The following is a 24,386-nucleotide window of genomic DNA, read 5'->3' on the forward strand; positions in this document are numbered from 1 at the left end:
CACTATAAATCTGGACATAACAGTGCAGCTTAGATGCTGGTTTACTTACCGGTATTGTAAGGGCCAGCATGAGGGACAAGGTTTATCAAGTCTCATTAAGTAAAACTATGGAGAGATAGAGGAGTTAAATAAAGTGTTCTATTTACAACACAGTTAAATTCCAAACATTTAATATAATAGTTATATATAATTATATATGTTGAATTTAAAGAGAATTGTCCAATAGCATCAATGCTTAAATACAATATATTATAATTAAACCATACATGTTCCCTAAATAAACCATATATACTAATTTTGTTCACATTTTCTATATATTTTTACCTGGTAATCCACAAGCCCCAATGTGAGAGCCTGTGTAGTAAATTTGATCTCACATTACTGTGAGCTGACTGGTGTATAGTTACAATAGTTTAACATTTAATTTTGGTATTTGTTAGACAAGTGACTTACAGTGCATTCAAGCTATAGATATCAGCGTGTTCTCTGGGAATTAAACAAAAGTTAACAAAATGCTCCAATCACTGATCCACAGAAACATTGCAGTAAGTTTTGTAGTAAACATCTTTATTTTCATAAAATAAGTAAACTGAAAACAAACTATATACTATATAATTCACATGACAAGTCTCTACAGGGAAAGAAGGTATTTTTGCAACACAATGTGAATGCCCACATGGAAAATGCAAGTGCAAGTGTGTATAGTTGTGGCGAATTTTAATCAAGGTCCTCAAGGATGATTTCTTTGGGTCTCCTCCATCCAGCAAAGTACGTAATGGAATCCTCAAAATGAGCAACATATTCACACACAGCACTGAAAGTATCCCTATCTGGCAATTCTGTCTCCATTCGAATCACACTTTCACTCATCTAAAAGGCTGAATACCTGTCATGACAGTTACTCGTTTGCCTTTGGAGTTAGTCTTTGAGAAGCTGAATCTCTGTTATGGAATGTTCTAACTCAATCTCAAGCTGGATTCTTCTTCTTCATCCAGACTGCAGCTCTTCTTTAGTTGTGCTTTTATTTGGTTGTTCCTCAGAATTGATAGTGAGGGTTTGATCAGCCGGAGATGGTTCATCATCTTTGTCAAACATAAATTGTAGCCATTTCCTCCTCTTTATAAATGGGTGGTGGAACATTTTTAGGCACATCAGCACTATCCTGTCTCAGGGAGTATGAATGATCTTCCAAAATTTGTCCAGTGGGAACATCATTTGTGGATATAAACAAAACGGGGAAATTTTATCCCCTGCAGGAAAATGACAGCTGCAGATGCGAGAATGGACACTGGGCATCCGGTCAGCTCGTCTAAGGATAAATTCAAAATAAGCAGTGTTAGTTTTATGGAAGTTACACCTTTACAAATTAAAATTACAAAAATCACACTTTACTACTAAAATAACAAAGATTAATATCATTGTTATCTAATGCCTAACTAGTGCTGTTTACAAATAACTACAATCATTATTATTAGTGGGTAAAGCAAAGTTGAAAAAAAAGTCAATAAACCAGGTATTATTTTGAATATTTTAATTAAACACATTTCTCGAAGTAACGTTAGCCTTTAATAAAACTGCAGCGGATCTAATCTATTAAACAGCAAAGTAAACACGCTTTAAGATATTTTAAGAGAAAGACACACACAGGTAAGTTATTTTAGCTGTTGATTTTGTAATGAAAAACGTTTATTCTTGCTAACTTAGCCTTTTTAATTCCATCTGACCGTCAAAGTATCATATCATTCGCGTGTTGAGCAATATGCACCATTAAAGTTTGGTCGTGCATGGCCACATTAAGGCAGTAAATACGGTGTTCACATGGAAATCATCGTTGTGTTAGCTTACCTTACGGCACAAACAGTCTCCGCTGGGGAACATCGGACGGTAAACGAGCATCTTTCATCGACGACTTGTGGTTGCATCTCCGGACAAAACAAAACAGGTCAAACTACAGTCTCTCCACAGTACAACAATATTTGGAAAAACTACAATTTGAAAAGACTAAATATTTAACGTTATGTATATTAACTGAAAGGTAAACTTCTGAGAACGTGAGGCTGAAAGGCTAGTGACAGATTTCCTGTCATGATGACGTCTAAACTCCCCGCCAAGGATGTAGTCCCTATTAGCAACTTGTTAGCAACCACCGTTTTTAAGGCACAATAAAGTTTAAAAAAATCACAAGCAGATTATAACTGGTGTATTTTATGTCATAGAACAAAACGTGAAAATATTTAGAGGTTTTGTTAACCACAGACCTTATTTCAGGCGATTTAGCAAAAACCCATTCAAAAAACCCATAGACTTCAGGGCGAGGGAACCCGTAGTGCTAAAATGCTAACTCACTTCCGCGTTTTAGCCTACAAAGTGACGCCATTACTTCGGCACTCTATTAAGTTACCCTTGAACCCACAACCTTTGCACTGCTTATGCAATGCTCTACCAACTGAGCTACAGATACATTTTTGTACAACATGGTATTCAAATCTGTTAAAAAGCTGAAAATATATATAAAAAACATCAATATACCAAAAAACAGGTTCAGACATTCTTTGACTGTGGTGCTTTCAGTTAAAAATATTAAAGGTATAGCGGAAGATGGATCATCAAGACTATTGGTCATCCCAGATGTCAATCATTCTGATTATATGTTGACGTATAACCGTCGTACGTGCTCGCCTCTAGGTTCGCTTGCTGCACATGCGCACTTTCACGTGTATGTGTGTTGTGCTACGGTTTTAACCATTCATTGAAGCTCGCGTTCTCGCTGTGTTTTTTTTTCAAAATGTCTGAGGGTCGCAAGAGAAAAAGTGTCTACGAATTGTATGACAAGAAGAGAAAGGACTATAAAGAAAGAAACAAGACCAGAATGTTTATGGGAGACTATTTCATATGCTGGTGGCGTGAGCTAAAAGGACAGGTTGGGCTTCCCATGCGAAGTTTCTACTGGAAAGGTACATTTTGTCATGCTATTTGGAGAAATCCATTTAAAATCACTGCTAGTAAAAGTTGATGTAAGCTATGATTAGCGATGCTAGCCCTGGCATGAGTCACGAACCGCACAGACACGGTAAACATGCTGACAGAAACTTGTAAACAGAGTGAAGAGAAGAACTAGGCTCCTCTATGCTCTCTCTCTCTCTCTCTATCTCTCTCTCTCACGTGCACGCGTTTAACAGGCGTTACCTCTCGGGAGGGGCGGTTCTTTTAAATAATTCGGGAAAATCTTCCGCTATACCTTTAAGGAAGTTACACAAATTTACATGTCATAGGTTATTAAATTTAGTTGTTTTTGTTTGTAAAGAACTGAATAGCAAAAGTTAACAAGATTGATAAGTCAACTGCACAAATCATTCACATTTTATAATTTAATCTTAAAGTTAAAGGTAATATAGAGAGCAGAAACACTATTGATTTCACTGCAGGTGTTCTGCAAAAGTGCACTGTGTCTTCATACTTTCTGAATATTGTGTTTGAAGGTGAAGCCTTGCACAACATACCATTGCCAAAACAACTTAAGTAAAATGAAGATGAAACCTTTTGATCTTCTACTTGTAAATCCAATAGCGGTTTGGCCTTTGTAGCTGAAGCGACTGACTGATATATAAAAATACACAACTTGTTAAAAACAACGTGTGATGACTTTACCATCAATTTCTCATAATTAAGAAGGATTGATTTTTCTTTAGACAGTATTGAAATGGTGTTATATCCACTTGGCCATGCAGAGACAAGAAAAGGTCAATCCAAAAGCCACCATAGAAATAAAACCTGCAGAGAATCAAGATAACACACGCATCACAGTCAATGGTTTTTACCTCAGCTCCACAGTATACCAACTCTGAATTCTCATCTTCACTGTGTGTTATTCCCGTGTATTATCCTGCTAGCCATGACCGTCACACTGAACCCAAGGATTCGATTCAATTGTCACAATCGTTACAGCGATAACTTTATTCATACAAAGCTATCATCTTGTCCTTTTTAAAATGTGCCAGGAAGATTTTCTGAGCAGTGGGGGTGATTTATTATAATGGAAGCTTTTTTAGTTACTCGGTTCATGAGGATACCCATCTGCAAGGGAAAGTTCACACTCCCAACAGAGCAGTAAATGGCGAGCAAGCTTTGGTGCAAATGAAAGGATTTTGTAGTAAATAAATATAGTCATTCTGTTACATTTATTTGAGGTCATTATTCAATGTTGTCATGGTTCTGCCCTCCTGTCCTTTATTTAATCTAGTCTTGTGGCAGAATCATGACAGACCATTGTTTTGTGTGAAAGCACTGGCCTTGTTTATTTAGGCCATGTGCTTTCTGTCTCGTCTCCTGACCCCGCCTACTTGTTTCCCCATTAATCATCCCATTATCATTTGATTCATGTCACCTGTTCCCCCCTTGATTTGCTCCCTTATATAATCCTCTTGTATTCCTTGTCCTGTGCTTGTGCATTTGTTTCCATACCTGTGAGTACTGTGTTCTGCTGTTAAGTCCAGTCTAGTGTTTTTCCATATCTAGTGTGAAGTCAAGTTTATTGTTTAGTGTAGTTTTGTATCTTGTCCAGTTTAGTGTACCATCCATCTGTTTATTGTTACCCTGTTTATGTTGTTTTGCCCCCTCGTGGGTTTTGTTTTCTGTTTTTGTTAATTAATAAAAGTCTTCAGTGTACATCCCTCTGTCTGCGTTTGGGTTCGTTCTACAAATCCTAACAAATGTTATAGATGAGGACACTGCGGAGAGGATGTTGAGGAGATTGAAATACATTTGTAGTTTAGTTTTGAAATAGATGTCCAGCTTGGCTGACGTAAAAAAGAGTTATGATAACATCTGGGACAATTTTGTTAATGCTAATTTTATTTTATTACCTATACATTGTAAAGAAAATATAACATTTATATCAAGTATCTAATGTAATGTTACACATCAGATATTTCCCCCAACAGTTAACCAAACATTAATTTAAGACATAACCGATTATATCTACATGAATTCTTGCCAAAACAGATATTTTAAACTGTAATTCTGTCTATGTACATAAATCGTGGTCGGTGCCTGTGTGCATGTTTCAGATGTGTCAGTCAGCACTGGAAAGATTGTTTTCATGTCTCTATTAAAAACTATTTTAACATCAAGCAAGTCCTGCACTATATTTTCTAATTCCTGCATGTTTTAAAACTGAAACCAAAATCTCAGACGCGTTAAGTGGATGGACACGCATATTAAGCATTTAGGACAGTTCACCTCTCAGAAAACGTACAAATAAAAATCATTTTAGCATTTCCAACAACGTGCTAGGGAAATTCAAAGAGAAATCGTTAATTGCATGTCGTTGAAATGAATTTACGGCAATGATATTCCAGCCCTAATATATGTAGAGGTTTGAAAATATTTAAATGGGATACAAAAAGTAAATTGACATTGACCACTTTAACTCAAATTAAAGTTATATATATATATATAACTGATTAAGGAATGTTTTGACTTTTTCAGCATACATTTTTCATCTTGCATCAACATTGTATTGTATTTAACATAATTGTATGCATTTGAAAATTAGAGATGGGTTCTGTTTTAATGTACCCAAGTGTACTTAAAATAAAAAAGTGTAATATACAGTCTTTTTATTAATTACCCCTTTGTAGACTTATGTTCACTTTTTTTTATAAATAAAGTATTTGTATTAAATCTATATTCATTGAGTGGAATCGAGAATCGAGTATAAAAACTTGTCCGAGAATATAGGAATCGAACCGAGAATCGAAACCAAATCGATCTGATAGCTTATGAATCGAAATCGAATCGAAGTAGGTTAACTGGGATTACTTTTCGTATCACATTTAAATATTTTCAAACCTCTACATTTTGTACATTTCAAGGTTTAAATTAGATTTGAAACATAGACTTTCATAGTGGTCTCATCCGTTGGTCCCACTGTAACTGTTAAGCTTTAAGGAACTGCAAAGTGAAACTTCTGCTAGCCATTGAATTTGACCACCTCATCCCTTCAACAACATGCCATCTTTCCAAACCCTGCCTTCTAAAGACCTGTCAGACAGCCATGAATGCACACAATGACTGACAGGCAGACAGGGTTTCTGATAAAAAGCACGAGCCGCGCTCCCCTGACACTTTTTTTCTGTTTACAGAGTCTGGAGCTGTCACAGAGACAGGAGTGATTTTTTTCTGAGGACAATTATTTAGTCATATTCATCAGGTAGTAAGAACAATTTATGCACGATATTCAAGAAAAAAAAAAACTTTGTAATATGCTTCTCTATGATGTTAAGCAAAATTATGCATGTAAACTGATATATTGTTCCTTATGTAAAACAAATATAAACAAAAGCCTCACATGCAAGCATCTAGCTATGCAACGAATCAATAAATTTTCATCTATATTTCAGTCTTTTTAACAATTAACCCATAGAATTTACATAAAATCTTCACAGAAGCCATTACATCTATAGCATCTCTATAGCTTTAAGGTCGTATTTTAAAGAGTCGGGAATGAAACGCATGTAAAAAATACAGAACGGCAACCTTTTGAAATAATTTGCAAGATTCTGAAGTGCACCACTGAGATTTCAACTTATCCACATACATACATAAATGAGGGTGGCATTAGAAATCACTTCTATCTTTTTGGCACCTCCTGGAGTGAAATTGGTTTGATCTCAAGTAGACTATGCTGACGTATTTTCTGAGTAGTAAACGCTCAATACTAATAGAGCAGAACCCACCACCTGTGAACCAGACATGAAAGTTCATCCAAGAAAGTGAAATCAAGCGAAGATGTATCTTCAATAATGAGCGCTCATTCGGAGCCAATTCTCGTATGCAAATGAATTATGTCTGTTGTGAGCATTTAGGGTGCCAGGTGCTGATCTACAATTTTATGCCTTTAGAATATATTAGAATATCTTGGATCAGGTGTCTTCCACAGGGGGTCCGCGACGGTACCGCAGGAGGTTCACCAGTTATTGTTTGATCTCAAACATATTTTTGAAGAGAAATGAAATACACTAAAAAAGTTCAAACAAAGCTCAAAGTAGGAAGCTAAAGTTTAGTTAAAGGTTCATTGTTCTTCCCGCACTAAACTTCATCAGATATTTGTTGTGCTCTAAGCTACAAAAAAGCAAAAAAGGCAATATTTTTTGATTTTTCTAATAATTTAGTTCACCACTGTTAGCATCATAAAGCATGTTAACACTGTACATTAATATGTACTATCCATATGTCAAGCCTTAAATACAATGCTTAGTTTTATACAATACAGAAAAAGAAGTCCCTGCTATCTCTATCCACCAAGGAGTCCCTGACCTAACAAAGGTTGAAGACCCCTGTCTTAGACATTTCATACATGACTTCCAGACATCATTTAAAGCTATCAGGTTTCCAAACCATGAGCCCTTTAGCTTGCTGACACCATTCTGATTGATGGACGATAACCAAGCATTCAGTCTTGAGTGACAGAACGGAACGACTACAGTTTCTCTAAGTCCAAGATCGGTCTCAGACACGTCTCCGACCAACTCCATCCCCCCTCGTGCTCGTCTCTGTCAGTCAAGCGACAGTAAATAAAGAGCAGGTTATGAGAGTCTTCCTCACCGCACCCCCATCCATCAGGCGCTCTCATAATACATACAGCTGTCACACATCGCAAGAGGAACTGCAGCGTGATGTATTTCACCACCGCGTAGAGAATTAGCTTCTCTGGATATGTTTGCTCCCCAAACTTAGCATTCCTGCATGCCTTCAGGAAAAGCGGGTATGACTGTCAATGAGATGAATTACCATTCAGCTGCGGTGAGGATTTTTGTTGTCAGGCCTCTCATGCCTGGAGATTAAGGCTGCAGCATGATGCGTTTCTCAACCTCACAAACAAAAGGTTCACGTCGCATTGTCTGTGTCTTTAATTACTGTACTGTGTTTTATACTTGATGACCCATGGAGATTCTGCTATGCCGTATATAGCGGTGTACAGTATGTGTGTGTTTTGACTTAAAAGTCTGACATGATTTTTAAAACATGACATGAAAACATGACATGTAATATACGCCCCAAGTTGTAATGACGCTATAAGAAAGCCCTGTTGTTTATGATAGTAGTAGTTAGGCATCTTTGATGCATCTCAATGAGTGGCATAACTGTAGGTTGTTTATGTGTGCTTATTTTGCTGGATCAGGTATAAGACTAACCGGACCTATTCAACTATGATACTGTGCATTACATGTGGTTGTTACTGTAAAGCTATTAAAAGGAAAAAGTATTATAAAAGCACCATAAATAATTTTTATGCACTACGTAATCTTAATACACTCAATAGCTTTATGTGATGAACAAACAGATATGAAAAGATATTAAGGTTCACAGAAACTCTGATGTGGTACTCGCTACTGGGTTAAATCTCTAGAGAAGTGAACTGGATGAAATTGTCATTCAAACACACTATAACTGTATTTAAAAAATCTAATTTTATAAAAGTCTCAGTACACCACTGGATGGATGCAATACACTATGTGCTGAGCACAAAAAATATATATTCTCTTTGTGTTTTAACGGTTATAAACTTTCCATTGTAAAGCCAACATTCCTGTGAGAGTACAGTATGCTTCAAGAGCATTAATTCTGCGTCTGGGATGCGCATAAGTGTAAAGGACAGGATGCTTAAGCGCATCATACCCAACAATATCTGCATTCAAGCATTTTTTTGTATGACAGTTTTTTTAGCAAAAAATATATTTAGACTATTTATTTGCTCAAACGTACCTAGATAGGAATACCAGTAAAGTTTTGACCTTGTGGGTACATTTTGGTCCCCATGGGGAAACGAGCTTATAAATCAAACACTGATGTTTCTTGAAAATATGATATCTGAAAGTTTCCTGTGAGCATTGGGGTTTGTGTGCGTGTGTGTGTGTGTGCGTGTGTGTGTGTGTGTGTGTGTGTGTGTGTGTGTGTGTTTGTTTGTGTGTGTGTGTGTGTGTGTGTGTGTGTGTGTGTGTGTGTGTGTGTGTGTGTGTGTGTGTGTGTGTGTGTGTGTGTGTGTGTGTGTGTGTGTGTGTGTGTGTGGGGGTTGGTCTATGTGGTTTAAGAGGACATGAATAGTGTATAATGACATGTTTATTATGCTATAAACATGGTTTACGGGGACACAGAGAGTGTCCCCATAAACGGAAAAGCTAAAAAAACATACTAAATGGTAGTTTTTCATAGCTTAAAGACTGGCAACAGGTTTTTGTGACATTGGGGTTAGGGATTGGGGCAGGTTAGGGGAAAAGAATATAACAGTTTGGACAGTATAAAATGCATTGCGTCTATGGAGATGTCCCCGTAAACCACATACACCAACATGTGTGTGTGTGTGTGTGTGCAATTTGAAAGAAAAATAAATATACAGCAGTAAAAAACTACAGTAGTATTGGATTAGGATCGGTATTGGATGATTGGCATCCATTTGAATCGGTAATGGGAAAAGTCGTATCAGTGCATCGGGTTAGTTCAGGCAGGTCACTTTAGTCAAGCATGCATCAGCTGATAATCAGCTGTTCATGACGCGCACCAGAGCTGGCCTGGTAATCTGGCATACCGGTGGGCCGACGTTCTTGGGGGCCGGTGAATATAATATGATTTTTTTTATTGGCCAACGACCGGCCCATAAAGCAGGGACAGCAGCCCATTGGTTCATTTTCAATACTGACACTGGGCTGGCCCAAACATCGCTTACTGTAACAAGCTCCAACCCTCCCCCTCTGTTTCTTGTGTCAGATGGACAGTCCATCCAAGAAACAGATAGCGATGATCTGACACAAGAAACGGAGAGCAAGTATCATACAGACGTATCATACATCTCAAAAAGGACCTTATATTCAAGTGTGCAGAATTATTAGGCACATTTTCTTTTACATTTAAAAAGGGCCAAAAAAATGTTTAACACACACACTGGACATTCAATATTTGATGTATGCCATGCATGGAAATTGCAAAATTGAGGTGTGACCATTATACAAGAAATCCTGATTCGGGCAGCAAGGTCATAAAATAGGATGAAAGGAAAAGATATATACCAAATTAATGTTGGTTATTAAAATAACTGTGGTTTGGTTAAAAGGTATTCAGAAAAAAAGTTGTCCAAATATTCTGCACACACTGTAATGAGACTCGTGGCTTAGCCGCGAGACTGCGACTTCATTGTAACATTTATCAGGTCTCAGTGTTATCATAAGGTGGTCAGAAGGGTTAACATTGTGCACTTACTGGCTAATACTATTATTTTTAAAACCTGCAAAGCCTTTTACAGCGCTAACATTTTTGTAATGTCACGTGTCAGCTCTTATACTTTTCTACTTGGTAGTCAAGGTTGCACAAAGATTTGTGATCCTATGTAGTGGACCGGTCTGGGCCAAAATGCCAGGGCCAATTTTTTGTCCCAGTCCAGCCCTGACGCGCACCAGTCCAGTTACGACATCTGTAACAACCAACCTCTTTTCACGCCAGTGACGAGTTATCTCATCAATTAAGAGAAAACATTTGCATGAAAAAAAGCATTGTTATGTTTATCTGTAATACCGTGATTATCCACTAGACCAATTGTATCCACGTCCAATTTATAAAAAACGTTTTTGTCCTGTTTTGTTTGTTTATTGTTTGTTTGAAAGCAGATGGTCTGTTCTTTTATTTGATATATTTGTATGTTTATTTATCTTCCTGGAAGAATATTTTCCTGGAAGGAATTTTGTGAAACTTTTGTGAAAATCACAAATAGGCTAATGCAGGCAGGCAATTTTTCAAAAAAAGGCTGGCGGAGGATGAGTTAATGGTTCTGCTGTTATACTGAGGGGGGGATTTTATTTTTTGGTCACTGCTCTCCCCGCTCTGTTTATGCATGCGCATGGACGGGCATGAACCATACCGCACAGAACAGAACCATACCGCCTACTAATTGTATGCATATCATTTAATAAATCTTCATTTGACAAAGTGGTCCTGACTGAAATGGATTTAAACAGATGTGCAGTATTTAATAAAAATAAAAAATAACTACATGCTTGTGTAATATTGTGCAAATTATGCAGAACTAAGCTATACTTTAGATCACCAGTTCGACCCTCGACGGGGTCAGAAGGAGGTCTTTCTGCGTGAGTTTGCATATTCCTCCCACAGTCTAAAGACATGCAGGTCAGGTGAACTAAAGATCAACTAGTTTAACTTGCATAGATTAACCTTTCTCACTATGAATATAGCCATAGCTGCTGGATGGCATTATTAAATAAATACAACATTAACTAAAATGTTTAGCAAAAATAACTACTATAGTTTTTTTTAGGCTGTGCAGAAAGAATTAAAAAGTGATATTAAACTACATGCATATATTTTGGCACAGGTGGGTGTTCAATTACAGTTTACTTGCAGTTTAAATACTAAGGTTTTAATTAAAAAGTGTAACTGTTATGATTAATATTTCCTACTTTGCTTCCTTGGAGAATAACTTGTACTGTATATATTAAAAAGATCTTACATCTTGATGAAACTGCTTATTAAATCTATTTTAGAATGGATGAATTCTACCTAGGGTTGTACAAAAGAGGCAATGACTGGTACACAATTTTAATATCCTGATGGCATATTCACTTCAAAGTGAATTGAGACATTGGACCATTTAGTGCTCAATGATGTATGCATATAGGGGAATCTGTCTGTGAACTTTCTAATTGACACGTCATATGATATATCCTTCATCATTATATGAAATCTGTGACTAATCTGTCATGAAATGCAATTGCCTCGATTCTAAGATACCTACAAGCGTACAAGCTATTCGCCTTGAAATGACAGAAACATTTAATTTAACCCACAGGTATATCTATCAAACTTTATGATCTTTCCTTGACGTTCACAACCAAATCAATCGCTATATCAGCTGCAAGATCTGTGTTGATCCGAATTGACTCCGACAAATGTGCAGAGATTGTTCTGTAACTCGCAGAGGAATGGAAAGGTGGCTTAATGCGATTCATTTTTGGCATTGCACAAAATTTGTTTTGGCTGTCTTGAAAGATGTGACAATTGCCGATTTTGCACCAGCCGTGTGCATGATATGCGACGCAAGAAAAGACTTGACACATCGTACAACACATAGACAAGGAGAACCTAAATGCTTAGAGAATACACAATTATACGCAATTAAAATGCCATTTCTAAACACATGACCAGAGGTGTTCAATTCCACCATTTCAGACACAGCTCAAGTTGAGCTCCGACAGACATTTGTCTCTGTCCTTAATTACATTTCGATCAGTGGTGTCAATCTCTAAACTGCTTGTAACTGCTTGACATTCAGGAACCACCTGCCTATTAGCATCCTTTATTGATTTAGTGTAGCTTAACTACTACTTAAATGAAAGCTTTTGATATAGAGAGCTATATGTGCATGGTAATCTGTTTCAGCTGGGTGTAACATGGTTGTTACTTAAAGGCCAGATGTCAACAATGAAAATCATTGCAAGCCTTCAAACAATAGACCCAACCATGAAAACCCAGCTGGGATATATAGGTCAAAAATGCTATATAATATGCTATTTTTAAGGATGCGTCATTTTGACTCAACAGCTATTATTGTCAAGTGGATTCAAAACATTGGGGCTGTTTATACCTGGTATTAAATCAATCGGATCACAAGTAGACAAAAGAGACACATTCATGTTAATACCTGGTATTTTAATCTGTTTCTTTTGCCCAGGTGGTCTGGGGGCGAGTCCCTCTGCTTATGTTTAAATGCGAGCTGGAGAGGTTTTAAATTGATGCAAACTAATATTATGCCGGTCCACTGCTTGTGTTGTTAGTAAACATGTTACAAAGAATTTTGTACAAGTTTTATTAAGTTCGCAAAATAAGACAAAAAATGAAAAGGTCAGAGTGCAGCGACTTTAGTTAATCAGTGAAAGTTTAAAGATAGAGCTGTGCACTGTGTGTTAGTAAGATCAGTAGATGGAGGTAGGCGGTTTCATGTGGTTGCTCGAACACATTCAACCACATGTGCGTCTACACCAGTGGTTCTCAATATGGGGTCCATTGCCCCCTGGGGGGCCCTGAGATGGTGCCAGGGGGGCCCCAGCTTTATGACATTTTATAAAATGCATTAATTTATTATGAATTCTGTGTAATTAAACCTCAGAAAAATAAGGCTACTAACCAACAGCACTACTTTGTATATTTTAATAAGTTATGGTTAATTCAAATTTTATGTTTTACATTGTTTATGTCATACATTTTCTCTGGGGGGCCAAGAAGTGCACAAGTGGGGATCACCAAACACAAGGGGGGCCACACCCCAAAAAATGTTTGAGAACCACTGGTCTACACCACAAAAGCAATTCGCTCGAATGTGTTTTCGAATACCTCTGAATGTATTAGAAAACAGACACCTGGGTCTTTATGTCGTCCACTTGTGATTCGATCGACCAAAAACATCTTGATACCAGGTGTAAACAGGCTAATACATTCAGCACAATAACTTATACCATGGTCTGTTTAAATACTCGATTCTGATTGGCTGGATGGTGTGCATTAAAACCGTTTAATGCACAGGTAGTTCCAGTCCGTTTGATTACAGTTAGAAATGTATCCACCATTATAAACATTGGTAACCATAGTGACACAGTTACACTTGCAAACAGAGTAAACATTTATTTAGTTATAAATGGATGATTTTTGCATATCCTTTAATTAGAGGCACAAGACAAAATAGAAGAGAGAGAGAGAGAGAGAGAGAGAGAGAGAGAGAGAGAGAGAGAGAGAGAGAGAGAGAGAGAGAGAGAGAGAGAGAGAGAGAGAGAAATGCGTTTGTGCGTCTCTCTTTAAAGGGATAGTTCACCCAAAAATAAAAATTCTGTCATTGTTTACTCGCTTTTTATGTTGTTACAAACCTATATAAATTTTGTTAATCTGATGAAAACAAAGGAATATATTTTGAGAAATGTTTGTAATCAAACCGTTCGTGGACCCCATTTACTTCCATAGTACTATTTTTCCTGCTATTGAAGTAAATGGGGTCCACGAACGGTTTGGTTACAAACATTTCTCAAAATATATTCCTTTGTGTTCATCAGAACAAAGAAATGTATACATGTTTGTAACAACATAAGGGTGAGTAAATGATGACAGAATTGTCATTTTTGGGTGAACTATCCCTTTAAAGTGTGTGTGTCTCTTTCTCTCTGGTCCTTTTCTTTCAGTTCTCTTCGTAGAGGTGAAAAACCACCCGACGTGTAGCATGGCTAGCCGTGGATTATAAGAAGAAATACATGAAATATCTGTCAAGCAATAGCCGTTATTTCACCGTCTAGGTTAACCATGGACCCGATATAGTCCAGCTATGACTGACCCACGTTAAGCCAAAATAACCTTGAATTTGATTACATGTTTTTGTCAAGATAACTTAAGAGATGCATGATATTTCATCATGTAAGCATTTATTTTTGGGCTATGGTTAGACATCTATTAAATTTGACAGCCCAAAATTTGTATTGTTTTAGCCTAGACGTCTTATCTGTGTTTGGATGGTTATAAGATCTTTAAAAATTGCTTGCTGGGTATAGGAATAGATTAGGAATTCATCTATGTAAGAATAACAACTATTTTCATTTACATGCACCATATGAGAGTGTGCAATTAACATACCTAAATATACATTACAAATGCCATGCAGGGACTTCTGGGAATATTTCTGTGTTGATGTAAAGAATCATTTTAAATCAAGTAATTGAAAACAGCAAAAGTCAGAGATGCTGCTGACATCTTTGAAGTTAAAATGATCTGTTATTGCTCTCTGAAAGACAATAAAGGAATGTTAAAGTAATAACACTCTTTTTATGAAACCTAACAGCCGATAAAAAGCAAATAAAATAACAGTGATACATCCGCATTATTTTTTGGATCACCTGCAAATATATTTTGGGCCATGTGCAAGTATTAATCCACCCTATGATACACTCTAAAAATGTCTGGGTTCTTTTTGACCCATAATGTGTAAATATTGGACAGAACTCACCACTGGGTTAAAATCGATCCAATTCTGGGTTGTTTTAACCAAACTGCTGGGTTATTATACCTCATGGTTGCATAACATCAACCCAACATTGGGTAATTTTTAACCTAGCATGGGGCATGTGTTCTGTCCAATATTTACCCATTATGGGTCCAAAATAACCTAGCCATTTTTAGAGTATACATCCATCCAACAGCTGTGATAGTGCTCGTCCTTTTAATAAAGCTTATATGTTGTTGAGATACGACTTGATCCCTCTATTGATCTTTCAGGATTCAATATTTCAAAACAGAAAGCCACGGATCTCTCTTCAACAACAACAACAACAAAAAACAGTATGTTGTGTGTAATATTAAAATCCATGTTAAGAGCACAACCGAGTGTTTGACATATTCCAGCTCATCAGTCAGCAGCGGTCAGGGTCAACATCCATTTCATCCAGCCTCTCACATTCAGACTGCCTGACACTGCTGCAGCATACAGTACCAGAACTAAGGGGCTCTCAGATAACAGTCGCTTTGGTTTTCAAGGCACATAATTTTAAACAATCATCGACATACAGCTGCCCCATCCTCACCATGATGTCCCTTCAACACCTCTGGTGAATAAACAGGAACCAGATTGTCAATCCAACAGCCCTCTCTTCAGCTCAAGATGGTGTGCGTCTAAGCCCAGCATGATATTCCACAGGATGTGACTATGACTACGAGGCATGGGATCTAAAAAACGTTCTCCAGGTTTGATCTTTTATAATCCTGCTTTCCCTCGTAACATTGAACGCCATAATCCACTAAAGAACAATAAAAAGGGCAGATAAAGCCAATGAATGTAAATAAGGTATCATAAACGCTGAGCCTGAACTTCTGCCTTGCTCATGTTGTGTATGTTGATGCCCTTTTGTAGACCGCAAGAGAATTCAACCAGGCCGACACCTCATAAAGAAGCTTATAGAGACGTAGAGAGAAATGAAACAAATGATGAACCATTCTAAAGAAAAGGTAATCCCCTGACACCAGTAGAATACCTACTGCTCGGCACAGTGCATCGTGGGATTGCCTTCTTGGTGGAGAAAACAAGTGATTTGGCCAAAACAAGTGCAGCTTAATTGAGACAGTTTCCTTGTAAAGCAGGCTTCATGTCTGTATCACTACTAGGATTCTGTATAAAGCTGTGTCTGTAAACAGCTCACTGAGATTTGGAACGGAGCAATTATTTTTGAGTTGTGCAGAGATGTGGAAGTCTTAATAACCTAGTGTTCCTTGTTTGTAAATCACTCTGGATAAAAGCGTCTGCTACTGTTTAAATATAATAATTTAGCTGGGTGCCCATTGAATCCACATGGAAAACCTAAGGTTCAAAGTCTACTTTTAAACCTGATTATGAAGTCTCATTCTGGATTTACACCAAAACACGGTAGAGGCGGCAAAACGTGCTATTCGCACGTAGTTGGACAGTTGAACATTTTGAGTTTACTTGCTTCATTCGTACGTGAAAGCCGCGCGTGAAATTCTAGGGTCATGGGAGGGGCTTCTGCGACTCCGCTCGCTTTCTGTAATCATGTCACTACCAGAGCAAGCTCCTGATTGGTTAACGCGGCACGATTTTCCACCAAAGTTCAGATTTTTCAACTCGCGCGTTTCCCGCGGCAACACTCAATTCGCATAATTTGCGCTTCAATTCACATCATTCGCGCATACTAGACGCGCCTAACTAGATGCGTCTAAGGCTCTGCGCTAAACACCTCATTCGCACTGCAAGACCTCCAGACGCATGTAAACGCGTCTTCACATTGATTTCACTCGTGCTTGATGCCTCTACCGCGGCTGGTATGAACGCAGCATTGGGGTTTTGAACATTTAAAAACAGAAACATATGATGTAACTAATGTAGTCATACTAATGTAAGATTCACCATGTTGTTCGAACGGTTCTTGCTGAATTTGTCCGATCTTATGATATTTGAATTTGTCTATAGCGCTTTTCTGCAGCAATTTACATATGAAAGGGGGATTCTCCTTACCACTACCAATGTGCAGCATCCACCTGGATGATGCGACGGCAGCCATATTGCGCCAGAACACCCACCACACACCGAGTCATATAGCCAATTAAAGGCGATGCTTAGTAGGGCAATGGGTAAGTTTGGCCAGGATGCCGGGGCACACCCCTAATCTTTTTCAAGGGACATCCTGGGATTTTTAAAGACCACAGAGAGTCAGGACCGCTTGTTTATCGTCTCATTCAAAAGATGGTGCTTTTTTGACAGTATAGTGTCCCCGTCACTATACTGGGGTGTAAGGACCCACACAGACCCCCCTGCTGATCTCACTAACACCACTACCAGCAGCAACCTGGTTTTTCCAAGTGGTCTCCCATCCAAGTACTGACCAGGCTCAGCCCTGCTTAGCTTCAGTGGGCAAGCTGTCTTGGGCTAGGGTGATATGGCTGCAAGCTGAAGTGCAAATATGGATTTCTCTGTTCCCTAATATTACCCAATTTTATCCATGCCCCTGGCGGATGTGCCACCACAAATAAACATACAAATACAGTGTGTGGGAAAGCTTGATCTATAAAAAAATGAACATATTCCTGAAAATTTACTTGAGCTTTTGAGCCTTTCAAAGGACTCCATAAATTGAATGTTAATATAGTCATTTTATACAATAAATAACTGTAAAAATGTATGTATATAGCTGTAACACTTGATTCTGATTGGTCAGACAGTCCAAGGTCTGTTATCTCTGGAATCAATATTTTGTTTTCAGTTATTTACTCATGTGCCAAGCAGGCAAGTAATAAGCAGGATATTATACATCCATTGAGTTGTTGCACTCTGATCTTATTTATTGTTTTGCAATAACAACGACTGGATGTACATTATTCCTTAGATGATGTGTTAAGCTAGTACAGTTTAAATGTGCAGGTACTGTAGGTTGTAATGCATTGGATAATGAAGTGAAATAAAGATATTATAAATGGATAATATTAGACTCATTACAGTACATCAAGGATTAAGAAAATATTATTAGTCTTATATTATAACTAATGTGAAATCTGTGTGTGAGCATATAATACAACACTTACAATACATGTGCTGATCACATTTAATTAAAAATTATGTAAAATTCTTACCTGGAACAAAGCTCCCCTGAACCACTTCTTTGTAAGCCCACCATCCCTCATGGATTTTGGGTAGATTTGGCTGAGCTGTAGGGACAGAAGAAGAAAATTACATTTGTTATTTAATTTGCTCATAAATTTTGTTTCCTTGATACATTGATTGCTGACTGATTTTGTTAATTTTTTAAAACTTTGTATAAAATCTAATTTTTTTTGTTATTTTTGTTAATATTGTTACAAATATACAGTTAAAACTGCACAATAAATGTTCTGCTTTTAAAGATATAGTTGTTGTCTTTATATTTAACATCAACCGATAAAATAACAGTATTTAATTTAATTGTAAAAATACAGTAGTATATATTTTACACTGTAAAAAAATAACAGTAAAATTTCCAGTATAACAGTAAAAGGCTGCATGTCGGATATTAGAAATAACAGTATAATACTGTACTTCATTTTGCAGTATGCTTAAAAAACTACTGTTATTCTTTCTACAGTAATTTTACTGTTGTTTGAAATACAGGAACTACTGGATAATTGTTGCTAGTAAGTTACTGTCAATTTGACAATAAACGTTTTACAGTGTAGAATTGTGCATTCTAAAAATATATATATATTTTTCGCAAACATTGTATTTGCACAAAACTGAAAGTAAACCCCTCAACTTTCGTTCCTCAAACCTTTAAATGGAGATGCATTAAGTAGACCTGACAAAAAATTCAAGATTGAACAGAGCTGTAGTTTTTAATTGAAGTGACCTAGTTAAGATCCTACTGCTAGAGGAGGTCATGGCCTTAAATTACACAGCAAGATTTAGGATATTGCATTTTTACACCTAAACTTTCTTGTATTTACTCTGCCACTGGAAAACATGACTGTGGGGCCAAAGGTGGAGGGTCTGGCTTTTAATGGAATGGAGGAGGGTTAATCCTTTCATCAAGGACAAGAAGTAATGCAGGAGAGTAGTTCAATTTCACAAAAAGTGGAGGGTGGCAGCAGAGGTGAAAATATTTTTTTTTTGAGGGGCTCTACTAGAAAATCAAACACTACACTAAAGCTAATGATTTCACTGAGCACTACTTTTGCCGACTATAATGCTGTTAATGCTGTTGAAATTCAAGTTGGATACAACCGTAAAACTGCCTAGTTCCACATATTTAACTTATTATATGCATTATTAACCCATCCCACAATTAAACTGTAAGTCAATAGAAAAAACTAATTTCAGAATAAACATTTAGATTTAATACATTTACACTGTCAAAGGACTAAATCCAGATTAGATTCTCACATTTATCTGCTCTAAAAATGCTGTCCCTACTATTTAATTTGATTGCAGTTCTTATTGGCCAAGTCAGAACAACTGTAAATGCATAATCAATTACTGCAGTGTGCATTAACTAAGCTCCTTCAATGTGTTGAACCCACTACTACATATACACATCTACAATACAAGAGTCAGCACAACCTACAGTAACCATTCATCAGAAGAGACACTAAAAAATGAAGCCAAATTAGCTGGAGCAACACTTCTTTTTAAGCATTTGAAAGCAGGACTATGTCAGAAAAATTGTTAACAAATGATTGCTTGCTATCATTGGTGTGGCACCCTTTCAAAAGGTACACCTTAGCACCTACAGAGCTCATAGGCATATGTTGGTACCAAAGCGTGCAAATTACTACCTCAAAGGTACACATTGGTACCAAATGTATACATAAATATACCTAAATTGTACATATTAGGACCTCTTTAAAGTGTATCTGCCCAAATGACACTTGGGACAATACAAGTTCTGTATTGTTGTGCAACATTGGTCTTGAAGTTTTTTTAATATACAGTAGCTCTAACTACATTTAAAGGACAAGTTCGGTATTTTAGACTTAAAGCCCTGTTTTCAGATTGTTTATGGTGAAATAGAATGGTTTTGACTGAAATTTCGACATTTTCGGCTGCCCTGAGAATTTTCGCGTGTTTGTGTTTCAGCTCAGACCTCTACAATGGGTTTAATGGTGCACTGGAACAATCCTTCCTAAAATGCATTAAACTTTCGTTTACAAAGACGTGAAACTCACCGAGTGGTCAGGGGTGTTCACTGGTATGCTCACACAAAAATCGCTCCAAAAGACGCATTCCAACAGGTTTTATCGTAGTTTTTACCAGGCCCATTGACTTGTATTAGATGTCCTGTGAGGTACGGTATTACTCCGCGCCGGGAACTTTGTTTCTATTCTTGCAATAGGCAAAGGCGGATTAGCGCCACCACCTGGGCTGGAGTGTATATTATTCAAGCTCTAAGCGGAAGAATGTACGGGTGTGAGGCGTTTGGAAAAATAGGTCCACAAGTTAACAACGAATGCTAAAACAGCTGTTGGAAAGCATCTTTTGCAGCGATTTTTGTGTGAGCATATCAGTGAACACCCCTGACCACTCGGTGAGTTTCACATCTTTGTAAACGAAAGTTTAATGCATTTTAGGGAGGATTGTTCCAGTGCACCATTAAACCCATTGCAGAGGTCTGAGCTGAAACACAAACACGCGAAAATTCTCAGGGCACCCGCAAATGTCGAAATTTCAGTCAAAACCATTCTATTTCACCATAAACAATCTGAAAACAGGGCTTTAAGTCTAAAATACCGAACTTGTCCTTTAAGATATAATGTAAAATGTAAATATGCAGAAAACATTGCAAAGAATAATAAAAAACACTTATTTTAATTTAATGACATGTCCACTGTAGTGGACAACGAGACTTTAGTGTTCTGAATTACATCCATCTTGATTCTGTGTTTTTGCCATTTTCACATTTCACATTTATTTTTTCATTCATTTTTGTTTTCAATTTCATTTTACCATAATGTGCAATTAAAGGTTATGAGTTTTAAATGAGATATTTCATTCTGACTTTTTGGAGACACATAGGAACATGTTGCCTTTATTACACCACACAAATGTTCTGCTTTGCATCCGGGAATTTCCAGCTTTTAAAGCAAATATTGCACCATATTTCCTAATTCTCCCATCTGGCTGTGGCTTTCTTTTATTATTTTGTAACACTTTACAATAAGGTTGTATTTGTTAACATTCATTCTTAAAATGGCTGGGTTATTTTTGACCCATAATGGGTGAGTATTGGACAGAAACCCAATTGCTGGGTTATTATACCCCATGGTTGCATAACAACCCATTATGGGTCAAAAATAACCCAGCCATTTTTAAAGTGTTGGTTAATGCACAATGAACAACTGCATAAATATTAGATTAATAAATTAATAAATGCTGATAAGCTATATTGCTCATTGTTGGTCCATGTAAGTTGTAATGCATTTATTAAAGGGGACATTTCAAAATACTTTTTAAGATGTCAAATAAATCTTTGATGTCCCCAGAGAACGTATGTGAAGTTTTAGCTCAAAATACCATAAATATAATTTATTATTTCATGTTAAAATTGCCACTTTGTAGGTGTGAGCAAAAATGTGCCGTTTTTGGGTGTGTCCTTCCTTTAAAATGCAAATTTCAATGACATATTTTTTACATGCTTGCATAGAATGGTTTACCAAAACTAAGTTACTGGGTTGATCATTTTTAGGTTGATAGAAGCACTATAGCACTTTAACATGGAAAAAGTCAGATTTTCATGATATTTCCCCTTTAATGTTAACAAATACAACTTTATTGTAAAGTGTTATTATATTTTAATATAATTATTTTATTCAAAAACATCAGCATCACAAGAAATGAAACAAACATTACAAGAAGTAAAACAATCATAAGAACAAAGTTGTGGGCTGTTTCTCAATTCAAAGAACACAAAGAACGGATTTGCGTTCTCTTGGAGATTGGTCTTGCCAGGCAACCTTGGAAGAACGAACTCAGAAGGATGCGAGAACACAGATCGCACCTGTGAGAATTAAGATGTGTGCGATCTTCCTGTTGGTCACCTGACCTCCCCAGATTTCACATGCAAGTCTGCACTCGATGCATCCTCAATATCAAGAACACATCCAGGTATTTTCATGCGTCCTCTGTACTTGCGTTCTTGAGAATTTGAATTAAACTTCGACGGTTAATGATGACGTAGAGGGAGAACACAAGGATGCAAGATCGCTGAAGAACGCATATTGAGAAACAGCCCTGGTGTCCACTACAAAGGACATAAAATAAAAGTTGTGTTTCTAAAGGGTCAGAATTATTGTACATTTTTGAAATACTGCTAAATTTTAAGTCTAGACCCTCATGTTAAAAAACAATTGATGATTATCAAGTAAACATATAATCTGCAATAAAAGTATTACTTACTTCCCTTGTTGCCATACAATTTTGAAATTGTAATTGTCATTGTTTAAAAAGGACGTTTATGTTCTCCGTACAAATATATCCATACAAATATGGTATAACTAAAAGGCCCAGGATGTCATTGTGACAGAACAGTATGATTTAAACAGGTTGAATAAATTGTGCTTGACTTACAGGTCTCAAACTCATGTCCACTACAGAGACAACAAATGAATTGCTGGTTTCTAGGAGGATATAAAATGAAAAGGTAGGTGGCGGATTAAAATGGACAAACATACTATATATGTATTCCTCAATTAAATGACTTGTTTTGACATTTAGAAGTGTAATCCTTATGCAGCCGACAAAACAAATATTTAAATGAACTGCTGTTCAAATACTGTTTCAAATACAGCAAAACGCCTACACTTGCTTTGAGGTCAAACAGCTCTCAAACATCAAATTACACCATGACTGTACACGTTACATAGTAAATACAGGTGTAGTGACACTCTAGGAAACTGTACAAACATTAAACTCATCGAAAAAATACAGAACTTCACCAATCTTCTCTTTTTTCTCTCTCAGGTGTTTTGTCAGACTCTATCTCCTAGTAGAAGTTAGTATGGAGCGAGAGGCAATAACAATTCATCAGCCATGTTCTCCTGAGGGACTCTGGAGTAATAATACAGGAGAGCTTCAGTGGAAGCTCCAGGACAAGCATCAGACACTGCCGAACACTGCATCAGACCATCTCTCTTCTTCTCAGTGGAGAAAAACAAAGCTCCTGTCCCTGCAGCTCAAAGCTGTCGTCATTAGCAGGACTGAGTCTGGAGAGACGAACATAACTCCAATTGATCATCTCAGAAAGCACAAGCACTCCAGATTTGATTCGACAAGAACGTTTTCCCCTTTTAAGTTTTCTGTGATTAAAATGAAAGTTTTGAAGACTTCTATGTAAGTATACATGGGTGTAAGCTTACAGAGACCAAAACCATTGTGATTAAATGTAAATTGCAGCAATCCGGATTTTGTGTGTCCTGGTTGAATGTGCGGGGCTGCATAAAAATGAGACATCACACATTTCATTATGACAGCAGTATGAGCAACCAGCTAAATTCTATTCCACTTGCCACACAGCTTGGCGATGTCCCAATAACATATTTACAGCCATCAGCAGAAAGGAACGCCTAAACGGATGCATAAAAAACTGTTAATTTTTTGGAAAACTATAAGAGCAGTAAGCCCCCTAAAAGTGGTCAGGGCTGTCCTCTATGGGCCGCAACTGGGAAGGTGCAACAGGGACCACCAAGCGTGTAAAAGCTGTGCACTGTGTTAACCTCATTCTCTAATCTCTGGAGATGCTCTGGCAACAGACATTAAAGTCACGGCCTTTAGTCTTCTTGTTAGAGCGACCCGTTACACTGGGTGTCTGGTGGCTATGGCCCACCTCCAATTGATTTTAATTCTGGCAATATCCCTGATGGTGATGTATGAAAACAGACCAGGCACATAGTCAGGAGCTTGGACAACTGCATCAGTCAATAACTAGTCACAATTGGAAGGTGGGCCAAACAATTAATAAGTAGACAATGGCCCTATGCACCGCAAGATGATACATAATCAGATTAAGTGTGAATTGCCTGCAAGGGACAGCATTGACTTAAATCCAACAGGGTTTAAACTTTATGATTTAATAATGGGATTCAAATGATTGGTTTAATAATATCATCCAGATGATTGAACGCTGCTGGCATTGCCTTTTCAGCATTTTACAAATGATGCAGCTTCCCAGAAGCTGACTCGCTCATGCATTATTCAGAGTCGAGTAATCAAATGAATAGATGAGGGCTGTTGCAGCTCTAAGGTAACAAACCTATTGAATGTCTGTAGAGTAAGTGTCAATAGATCAAAAAGTAATTAACACTAATTTTCTCATACAAAA

The 24,386-nt window shown here is 37.2% G+C and overlaps 1 protein-coding gene across 1 annotated transcript in view; it reads right to left on the reverse strand.

The window, feature by feature from the left end:
- Positions 1–24,386, reverse strand: part of ca10a (carbonic anhydrase Xa) — a 218,746-nt gene that overhangs the window by 177,339 nt on the left and 17,021 nt on the right. Inside the window, exon 3 of the mRNA XM_065242389.1 lies at positions 18,175–18,249. Coding sequence (XP_065098461.1) covers positions 18,175–18,249 — 75 coding nt within the window. The remainder of the gene's footprint in view (positions 1–18,174; positions 18,250–24,386) is intronic.

This window comes from Paramisgurnus dabryanus, chromosome 1 (assembly GCF_030506205.2).
Source record: "Paramisgurnus dabryanus chromosome 1, PD_genome_1.1, whole genome shotgun sequence".
NCBI classification, from domain to species: Eukaryota; Metazoa; Chordata; class Actinopteri; order Cypriniformes; family Cobitidae; genus Paramisgurnus; species Paramisgurnus dabryanus.